Source organism: Oryctolagus cuniculus, chromosome 9 (genome assembly GCF_051225735.1).
Source record: "Oryctolagus cuniculus isolate XC-2025 breed Fujian yellow rabbit chromosome 9, ASM5122573v1, whole genome shotgun sequence".
Taxonomy (NCBI): domain Eukaryota; kingdom Metazoa; phylum Chordata; class Mammalia; order Lagomorpha; family Leporidae; genus Oryctolagus; species Oryctolagus cuniculus.
The window spans coordinates 128,180,689-128,208,295 of NC_142875.1; the positions used below are offsets into that span (position 1 = coordinate 128,180,689).

Sequence of the window (27,607 nt, forward strand, 5' to 3'; positions counted from 1 at the left end):
CCAGGCCTCCCGCGTGGGTGGCAGGAGCCCAGAACCCCACCCAGGCCTCCCACGTGGGTGGCAGGAGCCCAGAACCCCACCCAGGCCTCCCGCGTGGGTGGCAGGAACCCAGAACCCCACCCAGGCCTCCCGCGTGGGTGGCAGGAACCCAGAACCTCACCCAGGCCTCCCGCGTGGGTGGCAGGAGCCCAGAACCCCACCCAGGCCTCCCGCGTGGGTGGCAGGACCTAAGCCTCCCAGGATGCACATTAGCAGGAAGCTGGAATCCAAATCAGAGCGGGACCCAATATGGCAGGTGGGCGTCGCGGGCAGGGTCTCAATGCTGCACCCCGTGCCTGACCCTGGCCGGTTTTCTTTCTTTTTTCGATTTGACCAACCGGAGACAGAAGCTGACCCATCAGCTGTCCATCAGCGGGCCATCTGAGGTCTTTCTAGGAGCCGCAGCTTCACAGGAATTCGGTTCTGACTTCCCCAAGCCTGGCGCCGGCCACTCTCTCAAGTGTCCAGTGCACGCTGTCACGGGAAACTCAAGCCCAGAGAAATCGGCGAGCCTCACAGCCGGAGGCGAATCCGTCCAAGGCCATGGCTCCGGCGCGGGCCGGGTACCCCCGTGGACAGGAAGATGTGGGCCAGAAACTGTCAGCTGCCAGCTAGCCCGGCACCAGTGGCCCGCCCATGGTGTCCACCTCCGGGGCCCAAGCCACCTTGCCCGGTGAACACGGGTCTGGAACAAGCAGCCCGACCGCGCCCTCTCCTGGCGAGGACTCGCACCTGCGGCTGCGTCGTTCCAGCCAGCCGCGAGACAAAAATCGTTCCAGGCACCCAAGCACCAAAGTGCCCCCCACCGCTTTCTGACGACTCCCCCGTGCCCAGAGCAGCCCTCCTTCCGTGCACGCCCTCGCCAAAGCAGCTAACGGACACTCAGAGCCTATCAGCATCCCCTCCCGCTTTCCTCTGCCCTGGCTGTCGCACAGTGTGCACCCACACTTGCTGCAGCCCCAGGCACCTGCACTCCGGTGTGCGGCCCCCGCCCCTGGGACCCCCTTTCTGGGGCCTCTCCCCCCTCCCCCGCTCCTTGACCACCGCCCAGAGCCCATCTTCTGCAGACGGCTTTATTTCCTCTGGGTCTCCCTGGACAGGGGGTGGGAAGCCCGGAGCTTAAGCCCAGGCTCCCCCCGAAATGGAGAGGGGAGGTGGTCAGCTTTCCCCGCGTCTGCGGAGACTGCGAGCCGGGAACTCAGTGCGGGTTGGTGCGATGAGGGGCAGAAGGTCAGCGACCTGAGCAGGAAGCCGGAGCCGGGAAGCGGATGCCCGGCTCCGCAAGGCTTCCGTTGGCGGCCGGGACGCGCAGGCGGGCGCCCAGCCGAGACCCCGCAGTCCGCCCCGGGCGTCCGTGGGCGCGCGGACGACCGCGGTGCGGTGCGGTGCGGTGCGGTGCGGGGTGGGGCGGGGCAGTGGCTGTGGCGTTGGCGCAGGTGCGTGTGAGGGTGCTTCAGAAACCTCCACGGAAAGTGGAATGAAAAGCAAACTTTTTGCTGTATTTTGCTGTACGACACTTGGAAATCCACGCATATGAGGGGTCTTCAAAAAGGTAATGAAAACTGTTGTGCAGGAAAATGTATGGATGTCGCATTTTTGCACCAAAATAAACATCTTTTGTTTTTTCCCACGAGCTTTTTAAAGGACCTTGGTACGTAGTAAATAACAATCACAGCCTCTCTCACGTGTTGCGTGTTTAGTTCCCACACTGACCCACCTGAGGCTGGCATCGTCCTTTCTCTATTTGCAGCCGAGGAGCCAGAATCAGGGAGAGGAGGAATACGCTACAGCAGGTGCACACTGTTAAGAACCAGACTTTGGGGGCGGAGCTGTGGCGCAGTGGGCCAAGCCTCTGCCTGCCGCATCAGTGGTTCAAGCCCCAGCTGCTCCACTTCCCATCCAGCCCCTTGCTCGTGTGCCTGGGAAAGCAGTAGAAGATGCCCAAGTGCTTGGGCCCCTGCCCCTACCTGAGAGACCTGGAGGAAGCTCTTGGCTTCAGATTGGCCCAGCTCGGGCCATTGTGGCCATTTGGAGAGTGAACAAACAGATGGAACTTTTCTCTGTCTCTTTCTCTCTCTCTGCCTCTCTACCCCACCCCACCCCCCATTTCTACCTCTCAAATAAATAAATCTTTCTTTTGTAAAGAAAAGAGTCATTAAAAAAAAGTAAAAGAACCAGACTTGAAATTCCACCTGCTGGTATTTAGGGTCCTTGCAGGGGCAACTTCAGCACCGGCCCCTCCCCCGCTGCTTTCTGGCCTGCTGGCCACGGAGAGGGCGGCCTCACGCGGGTGCCGAGGTCACGGAGGTGGCCCACGAGGCTGCCCCCGCAGCGGAGCCCTTTCCACACGGCAGAAACCCAGGGGTAGGGGCTGCTGGCTTGAAGCTGCGAGCGGGGCCGGCCTGTGCCCTGCCGTCAGAGACGGGGCTGGACTGTCTCGGAGAAAGGGCGAGCCTGGGCTCCCTGCACAATCAGGGCCGCATCGCCTCCCGGTTTCCCTGCAGGGTGAGCGCAGCTCTGTCCCTGGGTAGCCGTCCCCCTCCCCTGGGGCTTGCTTGCGGCCTGATTCCATCAGAGAACCTGAGAGGGAAGCCCCCCTTCTGGGGGCTGTGCGGACGCGGCGGTGAGCACTTAGCGTCGATGAAGACACGAGCGAGTGGAAGTGGCCCCTGCTTTCCCAGCCGGCTTGCGTGGCTTCCTTACTGAAACACCAGAGGGTGCAGGTGCCCCGGGGGAGCTGGGAGCTGGGGCGGTGCACCCGTCTTAGCCCCTGCGCCGGGCAGGAACGGAGGCCCCTTCCCCATCCTTTCCCACTTGCCCGATGCACTGGCTCTCCCGAGCCCGGCTCTTAGCCTTCCAGAGACGCCGGGAGATTGAGACGAGATGGGAGAAGTATCGGACGTCAGCGCACAAACAGCAAAGACGGTGTTTTCATATGGAAATTGCCATATTCAGAACAGCAAGTTACAGGAGGGCCGAACTAGGTCTTTATTTTTGAAATCAGCGGCTGCACCGGGACTTACGCTCTCCGAATCATGCAGCCTGGATTGAGCTCTAATAAAGGCAAAAGCCACATCTTGTCGGAAGTTAATTCCAAAGCCAAGCATTCCCTACAGGAGCTAGAACAAGCAAGGTGACGCTTATCTGGGGGGCGTTGAACACATGTTCCCAGCGCTCAGTGTAAACAGTCCTTACAGATAACGTTCTCACAAGGTTAGGTTTTGAGTAGATGAGTAGTGCGACTGGTTGGAAACAACAGAGGACACTCGGGACACGCGGCATGACTAGGGGTCACCCAGAGACAAAACGGAGTGCTCAGGCCCTAGCTCGCCGGCACTTCTGAATGATGGGACTGGAAAAGGGTTAGGGAAACATGGAGCCACCAGATAAGTTTATTTTTGCCCCCAAATTTTGAAACCCATACATAGGTTCCTAATACACCTTTTCCGTGAACTCATACAAAAATTTATGAATTTCCAGATTTTTTTGTACCAAAATGAACTTTTCCCCCGAGACACACACACACACACACACACACACACACACACACAGAGAGAGAGAGAGAGAGCACTCCCCGCTGCTGATGCATACCCCCCAGTACCCACAAGAGCTAGGGCTGATGCAGCTTGCAGCCTGGAGCCAGGAACTCAGTCCAGGCCTCCCCCAGGGACAGCAGAGACCCAAGCCTTTGGGCCATCACCGCTGCCTTGCAGGCCGCGTCTCGGCAGGAAGCTGGAATCAGGAGCGGAGGCAGACTTGACCCCAGGCGTCCCAGCAAGAGACATGAGAATCCCCGCCGCTAGCCCGAATGCCTGCCCCGGAAGAACGTGTCTTTCAATCCCGTTTTCCCGCAGCCCTTCCGAAGTGCCCTCCTATTTTCCGTGAAGGCCTGCATAGGTGAATTAAGTGATCCACAGCCATGAACCCCAGGACACAAACAGCAAGGGGAGCTGGCCGGCTGTCGGGGCCAAGGCTGGCCAGGCAGACCAGGGAGCCACCCTGGCAGCGGCGCTCAAACACCAGGAGGCCCTCAAGGGCTGAGGAAGCAGGTTCACACCGGCAGTGGTTGAGAGGCAAAGGGCTCCTCTAGGACCAGGCACCGCAGGCAGGAGCCCAGCAGTCAGTGCAGGCAGCGGCCAGTGGGTGGTTCCAAGTGCCCGCCCTGGGTGGGCCTGAGCAGGGGTCCCCACGGAGTTCCCTGCTAGCCTCGCCCAGGCTGAGCTGTAGAGGTGATCTGGTAATTTTTTTTTTAAAAGATAGATTTATTTATTTGAAAGTCAGAGTTATACAGAGAGAGAAAGAGAGGCAGAAAGAGAGAGAGGTCTTCCATCTGATGGTTCACTCCCCAGTTGATCCAAAGGCAGGAGCCAGGAGCTTCTTCTGGGTCTCCCATGCAGGTGTAGGGGCCCATGGACTTGGGTCATCTTCTACTGCTTTCCCATAGCAGAGAGCTGGATCAGAAGTGGAGCAGCTGGGACTCGAACCAGCGCCCATGTGGGATGCTGGCACCATAGGCGGAGGCTTAGCCCACTACTCCACAGCGCCGGCCACGATCTGGTGATTTTTTTTTAAATGCTTTTTTTATTTATTTGGAAGGGGGTGGAAGAGAGATCTTTCATATGCTGGTTCACTCCACAAATGGCCACAACAGCTGGGACTTTGCCAACTAAAGTTAGGTGCTAGGAACTCCATCTGGGTCTCCCACGTAAGTGACAGAAACCCGAGTGCTTGGGCCATAGTTCGCTGCCTTCCAGGTGCATCAGCAGGGAGCTGGATGGAAAGTGGAGGAGCAGGGACTCGAACCAGCAGCTCCGTATGGGACACAGGCGTCCAAGTGGTGGTTTACCCTGCTGTGCCGCAACGCCCCCCACTTTCCTGTGGTTTAGAGTGCCGGAGGGCAGCTTGCGAGCTAGAGGGAAGGTGCTGAGCACGGAAAGCAAACTGACGGGCTCAGCAAGCATGGGGTCGGGGCGGGGGAACCGAGACTGGCTGAGTGGCCTCCATTTCCTTGCCCGAGAGTCTGGTGCAGTCTAGACTCTGACCCCTGTCACCGTCAACAGCTCCTAGGCGCACAGCTGTAACCGTGACAGCTTATCTTGTTTGAGGACATGAAAATCCGCGGTCAGAATCTCACGGAGATGGGCTGTTCCAGACCGCACAGAGGTGAGGTCAGCAGGGTCGGCAGATGTGGCTGCCGGGGCCGGGTCAGGCTGGAACGGCTCCGCAGGCCCCTGGGAGAGCCCAGGGAGTCAGTGAAGCAGGGGCCTACAACTGGGAACCTTTACACAAGGTATGTGAGCGAGGCGGCAAAAACCAGCTACATCCTGACTCTCTGGCAGCCTCTAGGTTACAACGTCTAACAAGTCATGATCCCGACTGAATGGACCCTTCAACTGCAGGTTGCTTTTTCCTCCTCAAACCGCACGGGAAAGACCCTGCTTCTGCTTATTGGGCCCATAGCCAGGCAGTTATGAGCCGAAGGTGCCCTCTGGTGGCCAACACGGGGAGCCACGTGACCCACTGGCTTCCTTGCTGTGTGCTGGCCTTACTCTTGTACACAGGTACCACATTTCTAAGAACCAAAAGCAGCAGGTTAAGCCATGCCCTGGGATGCCAGCTTCCCATATGAGAGTCAGTTCGTGTCCTGGCTGCTCCACTTCCAGTCCGCCTTCCTGCTAATGTGCCTCTAACGTGCCTGGGAAGGCAGCAGAAGATGGTCCCAGTACTGGGGCCCTGCAACCCACCGCGGATGACCAGATGGATTTCCTGGCTCCTGGCTTCAGCCAGGCCCAGCACCAGCCCCAGTCCCAGACGTTATGGCCATTTGGGGAGTAAGCCAGTGAATGGAAAATCCATCTCTCTCTCTCTCCCCCACACTCCCTTCCTTCTTCTCTAACTCTGCCCTTCGAATAAATAAACTAAATATATATGTAAAAAAAAAAACTCAGACCTCCCACCCAGCTCCTTGCCACTGCACATCCTAGAGGCAGTAAGGGATGTTCAGGTACTTGGATCCCTGCCACCCACGAGGGAGACCCAGCCTGGGTGCCCAGTTCTTGGCTCTGGCTTCAGCCTGGCCAACCCTGGTTGTTGTGGGTATTTGGGGAGGAAGCCCTAGATTGTAGGAACTCTCTCTGTCTCTAGGTTGCAAATAATTAATAAGTAAAAATTAAAGAATAAAAAATTAAAGTGGAAAGTTTGGACCTGTATACTATGCCTGAATTTACCTGTTCAGGATTTTCTGTCCATCAGAGAGGTGACATGGACGAGGAAATTCTTCATTTTACCGCACTGGCCTCAGATATAACTTCCAGTAGCTGGCATGTGTTCTCTGGTCTTCCTCTTTTCTGCCACAGTTGGTCAGCAGACATTCGACTGTGACTCAGGCTCTGTTCTTCTGAGAGCCGTCTCTGTTCAAATTATATTCTATTTTTTAAAAAGATTTATTTATTTATTTGCAAGTCAGAGTTATAGAGAAGCATAGGAAGACAGAGAGAGAGAAAGAGAGAGAGAGAGAATCTTCCATCTGCTGGTTCAGTCCCCAACTGGAGCTGTGCCAATCCGAAGCCAGGAGCCAGGAGCTTCTTTTAAGTCTCCCACATGGGTGCAGGGGATCAAGGACTTGGGCCATCTTCTACTGCTTTCCCAGGCCACAGCAGAGAGTTGGATCAGAAGTGGAGCAGCCAGGACTTGAACCGGTGCCCACAGGGATGCTGGCACCGTTGGAGGCAGCTTTTACCTGCTATGTCACAGTGCAGCGCCCCAAAGTGTATTCTGTTTATATGGTCTAGGTATTATCTTTACTTATAAAATTTTTCTCTCCTTTTTAATTGAAACTGGAGAAAACAGAATAAAGTATTATTGAATCACATGGACACGAGGTGCCCAGTGAAGACTGCCCACTGCTCAGTGGGTGGCAGGACCTCTGGGCAGGTTCCACTCCATCATCTGCTGGTACCAAGTTTCCTACATGCAAAGGTCAAAAGGACAAACGGTCAGGACAGCCTGGAGTAGTTTATTATTATCATTATTATTATTTATTTGAAAGGCAGAGAGAGAGAGAGAGAGAGAGAGAGAATCTTCCATCCACTGTATCACTTCCCAAATGCATACAACAGCCAGCAGTAGGCCAGGACAAAGCCAGGGGCCAGGAACTCCGCCAAGTTCTCTCACGTTGGTGCTGGGACCCAATCATTTGAGCCATCATTTGCTGCCTTCCAGGGTGCACATTAGCAGGAAAGCCGGAAGCTGGACTGGGAGCAGAGGTGGGACTTGAACTCACGCACTCGATATGAGATGCGGGTCTCCCAAGTGATAACGGAACTGCTGAACCACAACACCCCGCCCCCTCCTGTGCTGCTTATAAAGCTGAGTTAATTCCATTTCAGACAGCGCCAACACCCCCCCCCCCATTCTCACGCATCCTTTTAAGGAAAGTACTTCTTCCTTTTGCCTTCTTTGGTCTCTTGAAATTCCATGCACAGGTGCAGAGCCACTTCTGGTCACGGCTGCGGGAGAAAATGGGAAGCTCTCAAAGTCCCCTCCACTGGCTCGTTCCCCAAACACTCACGACAGGCAGGGCTAGGCCAGGCTGAAGCTGGAAACAGGAATTCAGTCCAGGTCCTCCACGTGGGTGGCAGGGACCCAACCAGGCGAGACCCCCCCACCCCCGCCCAGAATCTGTATTAGCAGGAAGCTGGGATGGGGAGCAGAACTAGAACTTGGACCTGGTACCCGATGTGAGACGCAGACATCCCGACCGCTAGGCCAAACGCCTGGCCCGGAAATAGTAATTTCTTCCTCACACTGGTTGTCGTGAGAATTAGATGAGATGGTGAGAGAGAGCGCCTGCCTTCGAGCTGCAATCGATGATCATTGTTCTACTTTCCCCTGGATTCCCTTCCTGAACTTCTGCCACACCAAAAAATAAACAAGAATTCAGCTCAAGTCCAGCAAGGGAGAGGAAACATTTCTGGACTGCATTTTCACAAGGATAACGATTCTTGCCGCTGGCACCCAGTCTCTTGGGGGTGTCCGTGACATTCTTCTCCGATGTTCTTGGTGGTGGGGAGAGGCTTTGCGCAGTGCCGCCTTGTCTCCCCTCTCAGAAGCGGGCTTCACGGGAAGCATACTGGTGCTCTCCAGACGCTGTAGGAAGGCTGCACGTTAGGTGGGCCGTGGTGAGCACGACCTTCAAAGTCTATTCCAGCCCAACAGTCTGATTCTACAGGCAAGTGAAGGGAGCCCCCTCCCCGGTCCTCAGCATCACCTTCCTCTTCTGAACAGGTGCAGGTTAAACACTTTATATAAAGGACAGCACGCAGTCCATGAGTTGTTTGTGTACTACTGACGGCAGCTAATTAGAGACCTGGAACCTACATCTATTTGAAGGAGACGGGACAGTGAGTGAGGGTGACTGGGCTGCCTTTCTTTTTAGATGTGCAATTAAAGTGCACAGAATTTGGGGCAGGCGTGTGGTCTGGTGGTTCAGAGCCCTGTGTCCCATGTCAGAGTGCCTGGGTTCAATTCCTGGTTCTGGCTCCTGATTCTAGCTCCCTACTCATGTGCACCCTGGGAGGCAGCTGGTGATGGTGCAAATGGGTCCCTGCCACCCCTGTGGGAGACCTGGATGGAGCTCCCAGCTCCCAGCTCCCGGCTTCAGCCTGGCCCAGCCTCAGCGGCTGTGGACATTCGGATGGGGGAGTTTTGCCTCTCTGCCTTGCAAATAAAAGCAAGCAAACACACAAACATTGAAGAGGCACAGAGCGCTGTGAGCTCGGTGATGAGACCGCTCCCCTTCCACCCTGCCAGCCCTCCTTTCTCTGAGGCTTGACTCCCAAAGGTGCTGTGGCCAGCTCTGACCTGCTGTTTGCACTGCTCTGCTCACACACCTAGCACGACTCCCAGTGTAAGCTCCTGCTGGAACCCACACTTCCAAGCCCGGCACGCGAGGGCCCAGGCATGCTGGCTCCGCCCCAGCCTTCTCGTCTGCTGCCCTACACCTGCACCTGGCCTTGCCTCTCCGCACGACGAGCTGGTCATCATTCTTGTCTTCCACGCTTTCCCCTCTCCTGTTACTGAGTCTGCATCCCTGCGGGCAGAGGGTGCGGCCTAGTGACCATGCTCCAGGCTCTGGAGCCAGGCGGGCTGCTCCTCCTCACTCCAGATCCACTGCTGCTTATTTACGAGGCTTTTCGCAAGTTCCTTAGCCCCTGGGCTGCCATTTTTTAAAAAAATATTTATTTATTTATTTGAAAGTCAGCATTACAGAGATGCAGGGAGTAGCTTTACCTGCTACGCCACAGCATCGGCTCCCTTCCCCCGGCTTTTTAACCTACAAATCAGAAGTCCTAACAATACCCACATTCCACACTTACTTTGCCGCTGAGATCACTGAGGTAAGGGTGTGTGTCTGATTGATGTCGCTGGCATCGATTGCTAATGTCCCCTTCTTGGACCTGAGCTTTTTCTCACCATCTAGTTTCTTTCTTTCTTTCTTTCTTTCTTTCTTTCTTTCTTTCTTTCTTTCTTTCTTTCTTTCTTTCTTTCTTTCTTTCTTTCTTTCTTTCTTTCTTTCTTTCTTTCTTTCTTTTCTTTTCTTTCCTCTTCTCTTCTCTTCTCTTCTCTTCTCTTCTCTTCTCTTCTCTTCTCTTCTCTTCTCTTCTCTTCTCTTCTCTTCTTTTCTTTTCTTGACAGGCAGAGTGGACAGTGAGAGAGACAGACAGAGAGAAAGGTCTTCCTTTGCCGTTGGTTCACCCTCCAATGGCCGCCACAGCTGGCGCGCTGTGGCCAGTGCACCACGCTGATCCGAAGGCAGGAGCCAGGTGCTTCTCCTGGTCTCCCATGGGGTGCAGGGCCCAAGCACTTGGGCCATCCTCCACTGCACTCCCGGGCCACAGCAGAGAGCTGGCCTGGAAGAGGGGCAACCGGACAGAATCCGGCGCCCCGACCGGGACTAGAACCCCGTGTGCCGGCGCCGCTAGGCAGAGGATTAGCCTAGTGAGCCGCGGTGCCGGCCACCATCTAGTTTCACAATAACGATTTCTTTTTCTAAACTCATATTGCCTCTGCCCTCACTCATTCCACACTATTTATTGAGCGCCTGCTGCGTGCCGCACTCAGTGCTGTGCATACAGCCAGGTCCTTCTGTCTTCCAGTGGGGAGAGACATGGTGGCCAAGTAAATGAGGGACATCTAAGCTATGCTTGGTCAGATGGCCATGACCGTGCTGGAGGTGGGGGAGAGGGACGGCAGGGGGGCGTGGCTGTGCTGCTGTCTTCCACAGTGGTCCAGGGCCTCCCTGGAAAGGTGAGTGAGAGCAGAGGCTGCAGGAGGCAGGCAGGCTGCCTGGCTGGTGCAGGCTGGGGTGCTGGACCCTGGAAGAACAGACTTGATATAATGAACGGGCTCGCGTGGACACAGAAGCTGTCAAGTCCCAAGACCCAAGACTCCAGGGGCCTCAGGCGCCCCACAGTGTAGCTCTGGTCCGGGGGGCCTGAGGCCAAGACCCAGGAGGAGCTGATGAGCTGATGACTACGCAGATGCTGCTCCCTTGGGCAGGAGGGGCAGAGTTCCTCATCCCGCACCCCAAGTGGGATAGCCTTCTTCCAAAGCACACGACTAGAAGCGGGACGAGGGAGCTCTCTAGCAGAGGGGTACGAGGAACAGCACCTGGGCCAGGTGACCGAGGTCCACACCAGCAGTCGTGGGTCATGCTGGTACCATGTGCTTTACTTCTGTGATCTTCCTGCCTGAATCCCCCAGTCATAGTCTTACCAGGAGCAAAACAGCCGAATTCCAAAGAGGGCGTCCTACAAAATATCCGACCAGTGCTCCTGAGAACTGTCAGGGTATCCCAAGTAATGAAATCACGAGAAACTGACCCATCAAGAGAATCCTAAGAAGACACCAGCTCAATGCAAACGTGGTGTTCTGGGACAGAAAAAAAAAAAAGAATATGGAGTAAAAACCAGCAAAATGTGAATGAAACATGGACTTTAGTGAAGAATAATGTGTCAGTATCGGTTCATTGGTGATAATAAATGTACCATAGTAATATAAGATGCTACCAGTAGGGGAGACTTCTCACAGCATAGCCACATCTTTTTTTTTTTTAATATTTATTTTATTTATTTGAAAGACAGAGTTACAAAGAGAGGCAGAGACAGAGAGAGAGGTCTTCCATCTGCTGGTTCATTCCCCAGATGGCTGCAATGGCCGGAGCTGAGCCTATCCAAAGTCAGGAGCCAGGAGCTTCTTCCAGGTCTTCCACATGGGTACAGGGGCCCAATGACTTGGGCCATCTTCTACTGCTTTCCCAGGCCACAGCAGAGAGCTGAATTGGAAGAGGAGCAGCCAGAACTAGAACCGGAGCCCATATGGGATGCTGGCGCTTCAGGCCAGAGCTTTAACTCGCTGCACCAGAGCGCTGGCCCCATGCCACATCTTTTATTTGTGCAGTCTTTAATAATATGCATTTGACAGGTCTAGAGCTGTGGTGTAGCGAGTAAAGCTGCTGCCTGCAGTGCTGGCATCCCATATGGGCACTGGTTCAAGTCCCAGCTGCTCCACTTTTGATCCAGCTCCCTGCTTTGGCTTAGGAAAGCAGTAGAAGATGGCTCAAGTCTTTGGTTCCCTGTACCCTTGTGGGAGATCTGGAAGAAACTCCTGGCTCCTGGCTTTGGACTGGACCAGCTCCAGCTGTCACAGACATTTGGGGAGTGAACCAGTGGATGGAAGATCTCTCTGCCTCTCCCTCTCTTTAACTCTGCCTTTCAAGTAAAATACATAAATCTTAAAAAAAAAAAAAAAAAACAAACAAACAAACAACAACAACTTAAACCTTCCACAGGATTTCCAAGGGTGTCACTGGAGCGTGATCCATCAGCCCAAACCATACTCCTGGGAACACCATAAAGACACAACACTGATATGAGCCAAGGTCTTTGCACCCTTTAACTCTCCAGGAATAGATTTAACTCATTTTCTTCCTTGTGGGACAACGAATGTGTTCTTACTACTCTGTCTCTGTTGTCTGGCTGGGTAGCCTTTTCTTGCAAAGCAACTGCTCTGACAGCAACAAAGAAACTTGGTTTTTAAGTTTCCCACTTGGGAAAATCCCACCTAACCTCTCTGCAGCTCAGTGGAAGAGCTCTCTAGGGCTCTCCGGGAAAACTGAAGGAACAAATGGTAACTGGGGAACCACCACTTCACCTGCCGCAGCCGAGGGCTCCTGGCATCGGAACGGCCCAGCTCCACCTGTTGTGGCCATCTGGGGAGTGAACCAGGGGTGGAAGACCTCTTTCTCTGTCTCTCTGTAACTCCACTGTTCAAATAAATAAATATTTAATAACAACAACAAAAAGACATAAGAACTGGTGTTGAAGACAGATTTCCAGATCTAATATATCAACTCTCTGTTCACAATCAGTTTACCTTGATCAGAAGGTAAACACAGGGGGAAAACCCCAACAAAACTAAGTTTCCACGCGAAGCTGGATTCCAGACGCCAAAGAGCCTGTCTGTCAGTGATGTATCTAGGCATACCAGGTGTGCAAGTTTACAGCTTAATATACACCTTCCAGCAACTAATTCTTTACAAGAATTTTTAAATTGAGATAGAGAAAGAGACAAAGAGAGAGAGAGAGAAAAAGAGAGAGAGGAAGAGAGAGAGAGAGAAAGAAAGAGAAGAGAGAGAGAGAAAGAGAAAGAGAAAGAGAGAGAGAGAGAAGAGAGAAGAGGGAGACCTCCTAACCAGGGAGTGGCTCAGTGCTAAAAAGCCTACAACTGGAGCAGGGCAGGGCTGCAGGCAGGATCTGGGAACGCAGCCCAGGTCTCCCTCAAGGGTAGCAGGGACCCAATTACTACAGCCACTGCCATTACCTTCCAGGGTCCGCCTTGGCCATATGAGAGAGACAACCCCAGGCAGTGTGATGTGGGATGCAGGCATCCTAACTGTTAGGCCAAATGTTTTGCTCTCTTCTTTGATCCTTGTCTTGTTAACAGTTGCTTCTTTATTTTACATTTATTTACTTTTGTTCATTTGAAAGGCAGGAAGAGACAGAGAGACACCTTCCATCTACGACTGCACTCCACAAATGCCTGCAAAACCAGAGCTGGGCCAGGCTGGAGTCAGGAGCCCTGAACTCCATCTGACTCTCCCACATGGGTGGCAGTGACTCAAGTACTGGAGCCGTCACCTGCTGCTTTCCAGGGTACACATTAGCAGGACCTGAGCCCAGGCACTCTCCTAAGGGATGCAGGCAACCCAAGCAGTGGCTTCAGTGCTACGCAAACATGCCCCTCTTCTCTGCCTTTTTTTTTTTTTTAGCTTTCATCTACTTGAAAGGCAGATTGAGAATGAGTGTCAGTGACAGAGAGAGAGAGAGACAGAGAGAGAGAGAGAGATCTCCCATCTGCTGGCTGACTTCCCCAAAGGCCACAACAGCTGCAGCTGGGCCAGTGGGAAGCCAGGAGCCAGGAAATGCATCTGGGTCTCCCACATGGGAGGCAGAACCCAAGCACTTAAGCCATCATCTGCCGCCTCCCTGGTGCCTCTGCAGAAAACTGGATCAGGAGCAAAGCAGCTGGGACTCAACACAGCACTCCCATATGGGAGGAAGGCATTGCCAAGCTGTGGCTTAAGCCGCTGCACCACAATGCCCGTCCTGCGTCTTTGATTTTGAGTGGGATTAATTGTGACGCAAATCTGCTCGTTAAATCCGACTCAATGCATATACCCTCCCTATAAGAAAACGTAGGAAGCCTGTGACCGGACCAAAACTTGTGAAGCAGCCTGCTCGGAATTAACTTCGATCCTGCAAACAAACCGGTTATTTCAGCCGACATCTAGTCAGCGCGGCATACGTGCCAGGTGTTACGCTAGATTATCACCAGATGGCACCATAGCTTCGTCAGCAGAGCTTCCCACGGGGAGCGCCATTCCTGTTGCAGCCAACAAGTTTTAAAGGGCCAGCGGGCTGGGTGTGGGGAGCAGGGGGGAAAGGTTTGCCTGGAGACCACGGAAGGAGCCACCGCCACGAACCACAGAGGAGGGACTGAGGAGAGGAACCCCACGCTTCCCACAGGCAGGTGTGGCGCCGACGATGTGTTGCAAGGGCAGTTTGCAGAGGGAAGAGCTGGAAGGAGGCTCAAGATGCAGGAAAACACGTCTTCCTTCAACAGTCTGGGAGGGGGCAAGCTGTCAAAGCCCTGCGTGGGGACTGCGTCCCACAGCGAGTGCCTGGGCTCGAATCCCGCTTCCGTGGGGACTGCGTCCCACAGCGAGTGCCTGGGCTCGAATCCCGCTTCCGTGGGGACTGCGTCCCACAGCGAGTGCCTGGGCTCGAATCCCGCTTCCGTGGGGACTGCGTCCCACAGGGAGAGCCTGGGCTTGAATCCCGATTCTGCTTCAGTCTCCTGGCCAGGGTGCGTCCTGAGGAGCAGCGAGTGCTGGTTCAAGTACTTGGGCCCCGGTCACCCACATGGGCGACCTGGGTGAAGTTGCTGGTTTCGGGCACTGGCCTGGCCCAACCCTAGCTGTTGTAGGCATTTAGCAGCTGAACCAGCATAGAACGTCTCTCTCTCTCTCCCTCTCTCTCTATTGGACTGCCTTTCAAAATTCAATAAATAAATAAAGCATTTTTAAAAATATCTGGTGAGAAACACACTCTGGAATGACAGGCAAATCACACTGTTTAGGTATAATTTAATGTACAAGTTATTTGCATCTTAAGACTGTTGTGTGGGGGGCTGGCACTGTGGCACATTAGGCTAAGCCTCTGCCTTTGGCACCAACATCCCATATGGGCACTGGGTTCTAGCCCCGGTTGCTCCTCTTCCAGTCCAGCTCTCTGTTCTGGCCTGGGAAAGCAGTAGAAGATGGCCCAAATGCTTGGGCCCCTGTACCCATGTGGGAGACTTGGAAGAAGCTCCTGGCTCCTGGCTTTGGATTGGTGCACCTCCACACATTGAGGCCATTTGGGGAGTGAATCAGCAGATGGAAGACCTCTCTCTCTGTCTCTCCCTCTCACTGTCTGTAATTCTACCTCTCAAATAGATAAATAAAATCTTTTTTTAAAAAAAGACTGGTATGTGAAATTGCACTGAAATGTATTATAAATTTAAACAGAATTCATAAAGATTTACAAACTGTTGATCTTTTTTTTTTTTTTTTTTGACAGCCAGAGTGGATAGTGACAGAGAGAGAGAGAAAGGTCTTCCTTTGCCGTTGGTTCACCCTCCAATGGCCACCGCAGCCGCAGCCGCCGAGATGCAGCCGGCACACTGCGCTGATCCGAAGGCAGGAGCCAGGTGCTTCTCCTGGTCTCCCATGGGGTGCAGGGCCCAAGTACTTGGGCCATCCTCCACTGCACTCCCTGGCCACAGCAGAGAGCTGGCCTGGAAGAGGGGCAACCGGGACAGAATCCGGTGCCCTGACCGGGACTAGAACCTGGTGTGCTGGCGCCGCAAGGCGGAGGATTAGCCTATTGAGCCGCGGCGCCGGCCTCAAACTGTTGACCTTTACATGCATTTACATATTATATTTTGTATGTATGCATTAAGTAAATTACATATATTACAAAATACATAGTACAAAATGGCAAAGGAAGTTATTTTTTGCTCATCATTTCAGGCACCTCATTAGCTGGAATGACGAGAAAAGTGTTAATTGAACTACTGTATTACAGAAAGAGAGGTAGATGCCAAAGCTCCTACTTTCAATATACCCTGTTTGGGCTCAGAAAACGGCTCCTGAAAGGCCCCCAGAACAAAGTGTCTCTCTGAACTTATCCTGCTAATCTGTCTCTCACCCCTCAGCCCTCCGGGGGTGAGCCGCAGAAACTAGAGTCCCCCTTCCCAAGGTGGGTCCTGGGGAACAGAATCCCTCCCTCCCCAAGACCAGCCCCAGAGCCCCAGGGCGTTCCTCCGGCCTCCCCACCTGTGTAGGCACTGGCCCTCGGAGGTCCCCTGGCCCACTCTGTCTGACGGTAGGTCTTTAAGGTCCTCATTCCAGAAGGTGTTTGCTCCCAACCCGGAAGGAAGGGAGGAGGGAGGGAAGGAGGGAGCAAGGAAGGTAGGTACCGGTTTGAGTTCCGGCTATTCTACTTCCAATCCAGCTTCCTGCTATGTGCCTGGAAGGCAGCAGAAGATGGCCCAAGTGCTTGGATGCCTGCTGTCCACACGGGAGATCTAGATGGAGTTCCTGGTTCCTGCACCAGACCTGGCTGTCATGGCCACCTGGGGAGTAACCAGCAGGTGGAAGATCTCTCTCTCTCTGTTTCTTAATCCATCTCTGTTGCTCTGCCTTTCAAATAAATAAATAGATCTTTTTTTTTTAATGCTAAGGTTGCCTCTTCCCTCTGGTTTCCGAAGCAGCAAGTGGGATGTCTGAGCTATTCACTGTGAATATGGGAGGTAGCTGAAAACACTTCTTAGACAAGTCGATCTTGAGCCTGTACTGCGGTTTATTGCTAGCCAGAGTATCCAATGTGTGAAAATCACAAGTTGTTAGTAGAGGAGAAAAAAAAAAAAGATCTACCAAAGCAGCTAACTTCACTTATTTTAAAGATTTACTTAGTATTTATTTGAAAGATACAGCATCAGAGAGAGGGAGAGACAAAGGTGGGGGTCAGGGGAGAGAGACACAGATCTTCCACCTGCTGGTTCATTCCCCAAAAGGCCACAACAGCTAGGTCTGAGCCAGGCCAAAGCCAGACACCAAAAACTCTATCCAGGTCTCCCACTGGGTGACAGGGGCCCAAGTATTGGGACCTTCATGTGCTGCCACCGGGCACATCAGCAGGAAGCTGGATTGGAACTGCAGCAGCCAGGACTCCAGCCAGGGCTCAGATGCAGTGCTGGGCTGTAAGCAGCAGCTTCATCGGCTGTGCCACCATGCTGGCCCCAGCAGCCAATTTTTAAAAAGCAATGTCAGGCTTTGTGGTACAGAAGTTAAACCGCTGTGTGGGATGCCCTCACCCACACCAGAGGGCCTGGGACACAGTCAGGCCTCCCCTTCTGATCCAGCTTCTTCCCAGTGCACACCTGGGAGGCAGCAGGTTATGGGTCTCTACCATGCACAGAGACCTGAATTGAGTTCCTGGCTCAGCCTGAGCTGTTGCAGGCATTTCGGGAGTGAACCAGTCAATGGAAGATTCTCTCTGACATTCGGCTTCCAAATAAAATTAAATAAATAAATACCTTTTAAATAAAAAGCAGCCTAGAAGTTAATAAGTGCAGGTCCCAAGGAAACCGAATCCCATCCGTTATCAGGAAGCAACTGACAAGGGATTTCAGGTTTCACTTCCCTGCCGCAGCTCCTGAATTCCACTCTGCAGGGAAAGCGGGAACCCCAGCGACTGGTGCTGCTCCTGGGCGCAGCTCAGGCGAGGCGGTGAGTTCCTGGGGGCACGGAAGGTCAGATGGACACCTGGGTGCAGAAGGGGAGCGATCAAGGTGCAGAGGGATTTACACTTTGCATGGAGGAAAATTCTTACAACAGCGAGGCCGTCCGTGACGACTGAAACGCAGTCCAGTGCCAGCGTCCTAAAGGCTTCTTCGGGGCTCCACTCCCTACGCTTTGCGCAGGGCCCGCGGTGTGCCTGGCACGCAGCAAATGCTACACGCAACGTCTCAGAAAGATTGGTTTTAGAAATCACAGGTCGGCAGACAGTGCACCGATTCCCCAGGGCGCCCCCGGGTTTGCGCACTTCCTGCCCTTTGAAGGAAGCGCGGGGCTGGGGGGGTGGGGAGAGCGAGCGTTGCTGGGAGCGAGGGCGGAGCCGGGCCCCGCAGCCCGCCGCGGTCCCGCAGCCCGCCTGGGCCCCGCGCGCCCCGTGCCAGCCTCCCCACCGGCTGCGGGCCCCGCGCGCCGCGAGCGCCAGTGGCGCTGGAGCTCTGCGCGCTCCGTGCTGGCTAATCCAGGTGAGGAGACAGGGCGGGCGGCACCTGCCCCTTTAAGGTGGACTGCCGGAGCGTGGGATCCCCCTGCCATCACGGTGGGACGGCGAATGCCCCCTGGAAGGCTACTCCGTTCTCAGACTAGGACCTGCCGTGCACGAATCGCGCGTGGAAATTAAGTGTAAATACCTGCATTCCGGATTGAGCAGTTGGAACACCCGGCAGCATGCGGAGTCTACGTTCGCCACAGCCCATCCTGTCTTTCCCCCAGCCTGCGTCCTGTGCCTTGTAGCCCTCGGCGTTTGATCCCTGCTCAGTTTCTGATACCTGAGCGGACCTGTCAGGGGCAGGCGTTCGCCTTCCTGGTTAGATGCCACCTCCCATAGGTGAGAGCTTCGTGCTCACGGGCACCCTGGGAGGCAGCAGTCAGGGCTGAGTACCTGGGTCCCTCCACCCATGTGGGAGGCCTGGACTCAGTTCCAGGCTCCTGGCTTTGCCTTGGCCCAGTACAGGCTGTTAATGGCTTTTGGTGAGTGAACCTGTGAGTGAGAGATCTCTGTCTGTCCCTCTGCCTTTCAAATAAATAAAAAATTACGTAATTAACAAAAAAGACTGATTTACATATATTTGCAGAACAGACTAGAGCCCCAAACACCTGGGTGTCTAATTTGTGTTTAAGTTGTTGTTTGTCGTTCCTACTTAATCGAGTGGAGCTGTTGCTATCAGAATATGTGTTTTCAGACCAGACTTTGTAAAATCCAGTCAACAGAGATATTTACAGAAAGAGATTTGGGAGTTGATGGTTTTTATTACAGTTAAACCCATAGTTTTTTTTTTTTTCAAAGAAATAATCTGAACCTTGATTGCATCACTTTGTGAATCAACATTCTTTAGTGGTGCAATGTAATCAGTATTTGCGTATCTGCCCACAGTATAATTCGGTGACCCCACAGCTCTCGGCTGGATTTCAGAAAGGCAACAGCTGTGCCTTGCTGACTGCCCTGTCCCAGCAGTACAATAAAGCTTCCCGAACTCAGGGACTGTTGTGTGTTTTGTGCCTAGTTGTCCGCCATGCCTGCTTATGGAGAACTCATTTACAAAATGCATGAAAGAACTGTAACGCTACACCTTATTTTATAGAAGAGGCATTTTCCTGAGGATCTGCATAAGCATTTAATTTAATTACGCATGCCTCTAGGTTAGGAAAAGCGCTCTGCTGTGAAGAGGCATCCATCCCTTTAAGAGACTGGATTTCGCCAGGTTGACGGCCGAGGCATTCGTATGGAAGAATTCACACTTGTGAATGTCAGGTCTGGAGCTCGCACTGCAGTCTTTTATCTCAGCATCTGGAGATGCTGGTCAGCCTTGAACTTGTCAGTATTCTCTGCTTTCAGAGACCCAGACGTTCTGCTTGAGATCAAGTTGGAGACAGACCTCGCACTTCCGTGAGGAGCTGCCCTGACCACGTGACATCCGCGGACGCGTGTTTTGGAGGAGGCCTCATGGCTTTGCGGCTCTCCTGGCGAGCCTCGGGGAGTGGCTGCAGGCTCCTGAGGGCCAGCAGAGGCGGGGCTTTCCCCCTGTGTCCCCGGGGCCACTGCGCGGGCAGCTCTCTGGACCCGGCGCTGAAAGCTTTTCTGGAGGAGAACACCGAAGTCACCGGCCGCGGCAGCCTCACTCCCGAAATCCAGCTGCGACTGCTGACTCCCAGATGCAAGTTCTGGTGGGAAAAGGCTGACCGGTGGCCGCACAGGGAACCCTACTGGGCAGTCTACTGGCCCGGAGGCCAGGCCCTGTCCAGGTACTGCCCCGCTGAGTGCTGAACCTGCAGGGCTACTACAGTTCCTTTGGCTTTTCAGCTCCCTCCGACACTGCTGCCCCCACCAAAACCATCGCAAGTCACGGAGGCCCGCACAGGTTTGGGACTGTGACTGCCTCCTAAAGCCAGGTGGAGGGTCCGTCTCCCGGGGAACAGAGTTGTCTCCTTTGTCTCCTCTAGGAACAGCGCTGGCGTGTCCGGCTTTGGCCTTTGCCAGGAACAGGAGGGCCTCAGGAGTCTGGGTTCTCAGTTAAGTTGAGAGAGGACAGGGATTGTAGCTGGAAGACTGATGTGGGATGAGGTTACTGCCAGAACTTCTTGGCAGTCGGAGAAGTGGACTCCTTATTAATAAGAGTAAATAAAAGTGTAATCCCACCCCCTAAGAACTCCAAGCCCCAAAGGATTCTTGTTTTTATATTTAGACCAATTTAGCTATATTTTTGCATGCTGTTTTCACCTTCTGACACAAGCTTAGTATTTTTTTTCTAAAGATTTATTTGAAAGGCAGAGTGATAGAAAGAGAAAGAGAAAGAGACACAGAGATCTTCTATCTGCTGGTTCACTCCCCAGATAGCCACAACAGACGATATAGGCCAGGCTGTAGCCAGGAGCCTGGGATTCCATCCAGGTCTCCCACCTGGGTGGCAGGGGCCCAAGCACTTGGTCCATCTTTCACTGCTTTCCCAGGCACAGTAGCAAGGAGCTGGATAGGAAGTGGAGAGGCTGGGACTCCAACATGCTCATACGGATGCCAGGATCTGAGGCTGCAGATTAACCCACCCCCCCGAATCCACATTTTTAAGGTCTCCTCCCAACTCTCCACACTGCACAGGTATTCTCAGGGCATTTTCTCACAGAGCCAAATGTTATCAGTACTGCTGAAGCAAAGGCAGGAGCTTTTCATGAGCCTTCATCTAGGATTGGGAAATTATGTCATCTGTTTATGCTTTGGGGTTATAAAACAAAAGGGTGATAAGCACTCTGTTTCAAAGGAATGGTGTAGCCTATAGAATTCATGTTGTATATGGTTTCATTTTTTTAGAAGTTTGTTTATTTGAGAGAGACAGGGACAGACATATGGTGATTTCTCATCCATTGGCTTGCTCCTCAAATGCCCACAACAGACAGGAGCTAGGAACCCAATCCAGGTCTCCCATATGTGTAGCAGGAACCCCATTGTTTGACCTATCACTGCTGCCTCCCAGCGTCTGAATTAACAGGAAACTGGAGTCAGAAAATAGAGCTGGGAACCAAACCCAGGGATTCTGATGTGGGGCGTTCCCATCTTAACTGCCAGGCCAAATACCCCACCCAGTATAGTGTTGTTTTTTTTTTTTATTTGACAGATAGAGCTAGACAGTGAGAGAGAGACATACAGAGAAAGGTCTTCCCTCTGCTGGTTCTCCTCCCAAATGGCGACGCCAATCGGAAGCCAGGAGCCAGGTGCCTCCCCCAGGTCTCCCATGAGGGTGCAGGGCCCAAGCACTTGGCCCATCCTCCACTGCCCTCCCGGGCCACAGCAGAGAGCTGGACTGGAAGAGGAGCAACCGGGACTAGAACCCGGAGCTCATATGGGATGCTGGCACCACAGGTGGAGGATTAGCCAAGTGAGCCATGGCACCGGCCCCCAATATAGTTTTTTTTATTTTTTTATTTTTTTATTTTTTTGACAGGCAGAGTGGACAGTGAGAGAGAGAGACAGAGAGAAAGGTCTTCCTTTTTGCCGTTGGTTCACCCTCCAATGGCCGCCGCGGCCGGCGCACCGCGCTGATCCGATGGCAGGAGCCAGGAGCCAGGTGCTTTTCCTGGTCTCCCATGGGGTGCAGGGCCCAAGCACCTGGGCCATCCTCCACTGCACTCCCTGGCCACAGCAGAGGGCTGGCCTGGAAGAGGGGCAACCGGGACAGAATCCGGCGCCCCGACCGGGACTAGAACCCGGTGTGCCGGCGCCGCTAGGCTGTCGCTCCCCCTCTTCGTGGAGGAACGACACAGGACCCTGCACTGTTCTTTCGTCTGCTCGGCCCTCCCTGGGTTTGCTGCTGGTTCTTCCCGGGTTGGCTACTATCCCTTCCACCTCCGTGGAAGGGCAGTTCCCCCTGGCCACATTCCCCACTTCCGCAGGGGAGCGGCACACCGCCGGCCGGCTCTCTGGGGGGCTGCACAGATGTTCCCCTTAGATGTTCCTCGTAGATGTTCCTGGTGCATGCCGTCTCTCTCCTCCATTATAGTCCTCCTCTGCCAATCTCAACTCGGCTGCCCACACGCCGAGTACGCTGCTCTCCAATCAGGAGCAAGTCCTACAGTTTATTGGCTGAACTGGAGGCAGCTGTGTAGAAGCTGTTTTCTCCTCTCCCAGCGCCATATTGTGGGAGAGCAGATGCATAGAATAAGTCTTAATTCCAGTAACTCAGTCCAGTCCGAGTTGCTCCCCACAGATCCCCCTTTCTTTTTATTTTTTGGCGTTGATACACGCCTGTCTTCGGTGTCCCGCGGCACACGCTCTGCTCTACTTGCTAGAGTTGCCACAGGTTCTTACAAGTCCTATCAATCAGGCAAACCGAATCCGGGTCCTCTCTTCGCCATGTTGTGAGGAGGTTTTTAGGCGCTGATGCGTGCCTGTGTTCGGTGCCCTGCAGCGCATGCTCTGCTCTGCCTGCAGGGGCTTACAAGCCCTAACAATCAGGCAAACCGAATCCAGGCCTTCTCATTGCCGTATTGTGGGGGAGACTTATTAGTGTTGGTTCGTGCCTATCTTCGGTGACCTGCAGCTCATACTCTGGTCGAGCTGCTTGCTGGTGCTTACCGCCTTAATCAGGCAGACCGAATCCAAGCTCTCTCATTGCCATGTTGTGGGGTGACTTATTGGTGTTGATAATGTGCCTGTCTTCGGTGACCTGCGGCGCATAAGCTGCTAGCCGCCCGCAGGTGCTCACCACTTCCCTAATCAGGCAGACCGAATCCAAGCTCTCACATTGCAGTGTTGTAGGGAGGCCTCTCTATTTCTCTATTTCTTTATCTCCGGGCATTCCTATTTCTCCCATTTTACTTCTATCTTCCAGCATTCCTATTTCTCTCCTTTTACTTCTAAACTTCTGTTTCTCTTATCCCTGCGGCTTCCCGGCGGTGCTCGCCCCGAGGCTGCTTCTCGGCACCTCGCCCCGTAGCAGCTTCTCGGCACCTCGCCCCGCGGCAGCTTCACAGCTCTGCGCGGCTTCCCGGCGCCTCGCCCCGCCGGCGGGTTCCCGGCTCTGCGCGCACGCTCCGCGGTCTCCACGCACTTCGCGCCCGCACCACGGCCTCGCGCCAGCCCCGCGTTCCCTATCTATTCACGCCCCGTGCTCTCTCTGCACGCGGCGGCTTCCGCGAATGTTTCCGCCACCACCAGCATTCAGTCCAAGTTCCCCGGACTAACCTGGCGAATTTCAACCTGGCGGCCCACGTCTCTGCCTCTGGTTCCAGATCTTCGCCTCTTGCTCCCCGGGGTGACTTGAAGAATTCCAAGGTGGCTTATGTCTTCGCCTCGGCCTGCACTCGCGGCTTCATCCTCCCTAACATTTTTCTCTACCCGGTATGTTTACCTAAGTTTTCTTCCAACAATATTCCTCTCATTTCTCCTGGCTTCTCCCCACAGTCCGTATCCGAGTCCAAGCCTCCTCCAGGTTTCACTTTCGCTTTCAGTCTCCTAGCTTCCCCGCCATAGTCCGCATCCGAGTCTATGAAAGCTTTCACTTTCGCTTTCAATCCTAACTTCTTTCCCACAGTCCATATCCGAGTCTATGCCTAGGCTTTCAATAGCTTCTTCCGGCACCTATTCCGTCCGGCTTTTCCCTAGGCTCTTTGCTAGTCTCTCTCTCTGGTATTTTCCACTTCTTCCCGTTTCTTCTCTCCTAGGTTTTCTATCCGTCCTAGGTTTCCTATCCGAGTCACGGCACCATTATGTCGCTCCCCCTCTTCGTGGAGGAACGACACAGGACCCTGCACTGTTCTTTCGTCTGCTCGGCCCTCCCCGGGTTTGCTGCTGGTTCTTCCCGGGTTGGCTACTATCCCTTCCACCTCCGTGGAAGGGCAGTTCCCCCTGGCCACATTCCCCACTTCCGCAGGGGAGCGGCACACCGCTGGCCGGCTCTCTGGGGGGCTGCACAGATGTTCCCCTTAGATGTTCCTCGTAGATGTTCCTGGTGCATGCCGTCTCTCTCCTCCATTATAGTCCTCCTCTGCCAATCCCAACTCGGCTGCCCACACGCCGAGTACGCTGCTCTCCAATCAGGAGCAAGTCCTACAGTTTATTGGCTGAACTGGAGGCAGCTGTGTAGAAGCTGTTTTCTCCTCTCCCAGCGCCATATTGTGGGAGAGCAGATGCATAGAATAAGTCTTAATTCCAGTAACTCAGTCCAGTCCGAGTTGCTCCCCACACTAGGCGGAGGATTAGCCTAGTGAGCCGCGGCGCCGGCCCCCAATATAGTTTTAAATGTGAAAAATTTTCAGGTGATATCAAACAATTTAATATTCTGGTTGCTGTGTTCCCAGATTTTCAAGCTTTATTTAGTTACAACATTTATTTTTAAAAACTTATTCATTTTTGTTTGAAAGGCAGAGAGAAAAAGAAATCCCATTTGTTCTCATGTGCTGGCTCTGTAAATGCCTACCACAGCCAGAAACTGGGCCAAGAGGAGCCAGGAGACAAGAACTCAGTTCAGGTCTCCCAAGTGTGAGTGGCATGGGACTCAAACATAGGACCTTCGGCACGGGACGTGGGCGTCCCACATGGCATCTTTAACTTGTCCCCGACGTCTGCCTCAGCGTAGGTTTAAAATGCTGACAGTTTAAGAGACGTCTCTTGAAGTGACTGATTTTCAGCTCAGTCAACTTCTTTGAGACTGAATCAGAGTTATAAACTGAGGGACCCATAAGTGTGTTTTGTTTGGCCTGTACTGGTGAAACTTAAAGAAAAAATTAGATTTCATGTAAAAATGTCTGGGAACACTGGAATTCTGGTGGCGACTTGGCCCAAAGAGCTGGAGCATGTACAACTCTACTTTGCCATAGTCCCCACTGTTCTTTGATACCCAATTCTAACACCAAATGTCAGCTGACATTTATTATTTTGGTGTCTTATCCATCTTCACATGTTTGATAACTATTTAGTATTGGTCCAAATTCCTTGGTTGGCCTAACAAAAGAGGTCATTATAATAAAATTCAAGCAAATGAGTCAAATATTCTATGATAAATAATCAAAATGAAGCTGAATTTTGGGTCAAGTATACTTAGTTCTATTTTAGCATTTTTTTTTGGTCAATCTTAATTCCTAGTTTTTGGATCATTGTAAGTGCTAAATACCCCTTTTTAAAAAAGATTTATTTATTTTTATCCGAAAGGCAAAGTGAAAGAGAGAGGGACAGTGAGACAGATAGGGAGAGAGCTTCCATCTGCTGGTTCATTTCCCAAATGCCTGATAATAGCAAGGGCAGGGCCAGGCCAAAGCCAGGAGCCAGGAACTCCAGCAGGGGCTCCCACATGGGGCCATCATTCATTGCCTTCCAGGTGCACAGCAGGCAGCTGGATCAGAAGGCATCCAATGTGGGCATCTCCAGCATCAGCCCAACCTACGGCTGCACAACGCCTGCCCTTTAACACCCTTTCGAGAAGATGTCGATGTGAGGAACATAACTAGCTCCTTCAAGGCTGCTGAAGAGAAAGACCAAGGTTCCCTCTCCTGCTGCCTCTGCCCATCCCTGAACATGGATTTCATGTTTCACTCAAGTCAGGCCAAACTTGTCCAGGTTGAACCAAGTTCTTCTGCTAAGTTCCACTAGTTTTTTGTTGAGTCATCCCCAAGTCATTCTCTCTCTCTCTCTTTTTATTTTTGGGATACCTTTTACTGACTTTTTCCTGTTTCTGTAAGACACATTTTCTTTCTTTGCCACTAGGTATATTTTGGATAATCCTGATGTTGTCAGAGGAAAATCCATATTAGATCTTGGGAGTGGATGTGGAGCTACAGCTATTGCTGCAAAGATGAGTGGAGCATCAAGGATTTTGGCCAATGACATAGACCCTGGTAAGGATTTCATACTTTAAAAATAAGGGCCAGGCCAAAGCTGGGAGTAGGGAATTCAATCCATGCCTGTCACATGCGAGGCGGGGACCTGAGTACTGAGCCATCTCCTGCTGCTTCCTGTGGTGTGCATTAGCAAGAAGCTGGAGTGAGAAGCAGAGCTGGAACTTGACCGTAAGCACTCCAGTGCAGGATGCAGGCGTCCCAAGTGGCATCTTAAATCTCAGCCACTAGGGCAAACGCCTGCCCCTGGGGGAGATACAGTCCTGGGAGATCCTGTTTTTAAAAAACACAGCAGGGTGTCAGTTATAACTTGCTACCTTGCTCAAGCCCAAGCTTGTGGAACTGTCCATAGTAAAAAACCAAGTTTCTTGGATATTGAGATTAGCACATGTTCTTAAAATCCAGCATTTCCAGGTGTCTTGTATTATTTTTTTTTTGTTTTAGGATATTCAGTTATATATTTAGGATATGCAGAATGTAGCTCATGGTAGTGTAAATACTAGGTTTCCTTTACCTAAAAAACCAGTGTTCAAGAAAAAGGGAATACCTACATTGTCAGGAGAGTTTCTAAATCATTTAAATTCATCAGTAGGGAATCAAAGCCTAGCATATACTAATTCATTATATCATTTTTAAAGTTGCAGGAGTGGCCATTACACTGAATTGTGAATTGAACCAACTGGATCCTGTTCCCATTTTAACCCAAGACATTTTGAATTTGGAACGAGGTCGGTGGGACCTGATTGTACTTGGAGACATGTTCTATGATGCAGACCTCGCAGACCGTCTCCACCAGTGGCTCAAGGACTGCTGCTGGACCCACAGAACCCGCGTGCTGATTGGTGACCCGGGGCGGCCCCAGTTCAGCGTCCACAGCATTCAGCATCAGCTGCATAAGGTGGTGGACTATCCCCTGACAGAATCTACCAGGCAGGACAACAATGGACTAACCACAAGCTCGGTGTGGGATTTCCAGCCTTGACTTGTCAAAGTGCTTCCAAGTACAAACATAGTTATTTTTGGATTTACCCTTGACTGCTTTCCCCACAGGAGACATTCTCCAGCTTAAAGAACATAAATCTTTAAGTCTTATTAAATGGCACGTGTTGATTCCAAAGTATGAAGGCTTAAAGTGTTGTCAGCCTTTGTCAAGGGACTTGTTCTGCATTTCTGTGCATGCTAGGTGCACCTTTCTCTGTGCATAATTTTCTTTTCTAGTTTTACTATTGTAGGAATATGATTATGGGTAGTAGTGGGTAATTTAACGAGTGAAGGGGAATTAGATACTGTAGCAGAATCTACAGTTTGAAAGGCAGAGTGACACAGAGAGACATGTTATCCACAGGTTCACTCCCCAAGTGGCTACAACCGCTGGGGCTGGGCTGTCAAAGCCAGAAGCCAAGAACTCCATCTAGGTTTCCCACACGGGTGGCCCAAACTCAAGAATCAGAGGCATCATCCATTGCCTTTCAGGTACATTAGCAGAAAGCTGGACTGGAAGCAGAATAGCAGGGACTTCAGCTGCCACTCTGATATGGGATGTGGGCATCCTAAGAGACTAGGCTTAACCTGCTGTACTACAACACCCACTCCAGAATACCATATTTTAAAAAGTTATTGGTAAAGATCAACGATGCAGTTAGTATAGAGTACATGAGTGTATTAGTCAAGTTTTTGTTTGCTTAACTAAAATACCTGGGAGGAGCTTCTTGGCAGGGAAAAGGTTTATTCTGGCTTGGCAGTTCAAGGTTTGAAGTCCAAGATCAGGTGGCTCCTGAGTCTGACATC

The 27,607-nt window shown here is 52.5% G+C and overlaps 1 protein-coding gene and 1 long non-coding RNA gene across 9 annotated transcripts; one reads left to right on the plus strand and one right to left on the minus strand.

Annotated features, from left to right (window-relative positions):
• Positions 1 to 7,053: 7,053 nt before the first annotated feature.
• Positions 7,054 to 17,694, minus strand: LOC138843898 (uncharacterized). The gene is made up of 2 exons (XR_011379050.2): positions 17,242 to 17,694; positions 7,054 to 7,547 (listed from the first exon to the last, which is right to left on the minus strand). It is a non-coding gene; the product is annotated as an uncharacterized LOC138843898 (long non-coding RNA).
• ETFBKMT (electron transfer flavoprotein subunit beta lysine methyltransferase) lies at positions 11,915 to 26,939 on the plus strand. 8 transcript variants are annotated; one of them, XM_089303947.1, is made up of 4 exons: positions 11,915 to 14,130; positions 19,335 to 19,741; positions 25,689 to 25,819; positions 26,458 to 26,939. In XM_089303947.1, exons 2-4 carry the CDS (start codon positions 19,443 to 19,445, stop codon positions 26,799 to 26,801), a joined length of 774 nt encoding a protein of 257 aa, XP_089160073.1. In that variant the 5' UTR covers positions 11,915 to 14,130; positions 19,335 to 19,442; the 3' UTR covers positions 26,802 to 26,939. The 8 variants fall into 8 exon arrangements, with proteins under 8 accessions (XP_089160073.1, XP_089160078.1, XP_008257655.3 ...); XM_008259433.5 differs by lacking the exon at positions 11,915 to 14,130 and adding an exon at positions 17,807 to 17,964; XM_089303946.1 differs by lacking the exon at positions 11,915 to 14,130 and adding an exon at positions 17,825 to 17,964 and having other exon boundaries at positions 19,139 to 19,741.
• The last annotated feature ends 668 nt before the right edge of the window (positions 26,940 to 27,607 follow it).

Bases quoted from the DNA above. Each gene is read 5' to 3' on its own strand.
- ETFBKMT (XM_089303947.1), top strand. From the start codon at position 19,443: ATGGCTTTGCGGCTCTCCTGGCGAGCCTCGGGGAGTGGCTGCAGGCTC. The intron at 19,742-25,688 runs GTACTGCCCCGC...CTTTGCCACTAG, and splicing joins GGAGGCCAGGCCCTGTCCAG to GTATATTTTGGATAATCCTG. The intron at 25,820-26,457 runs GTAAGGATTTCA...TCATTTTTAAAG, and splicing joins GGCCAATGACATAGACCCTG to TTGCAGGAGTGGCCATTACA.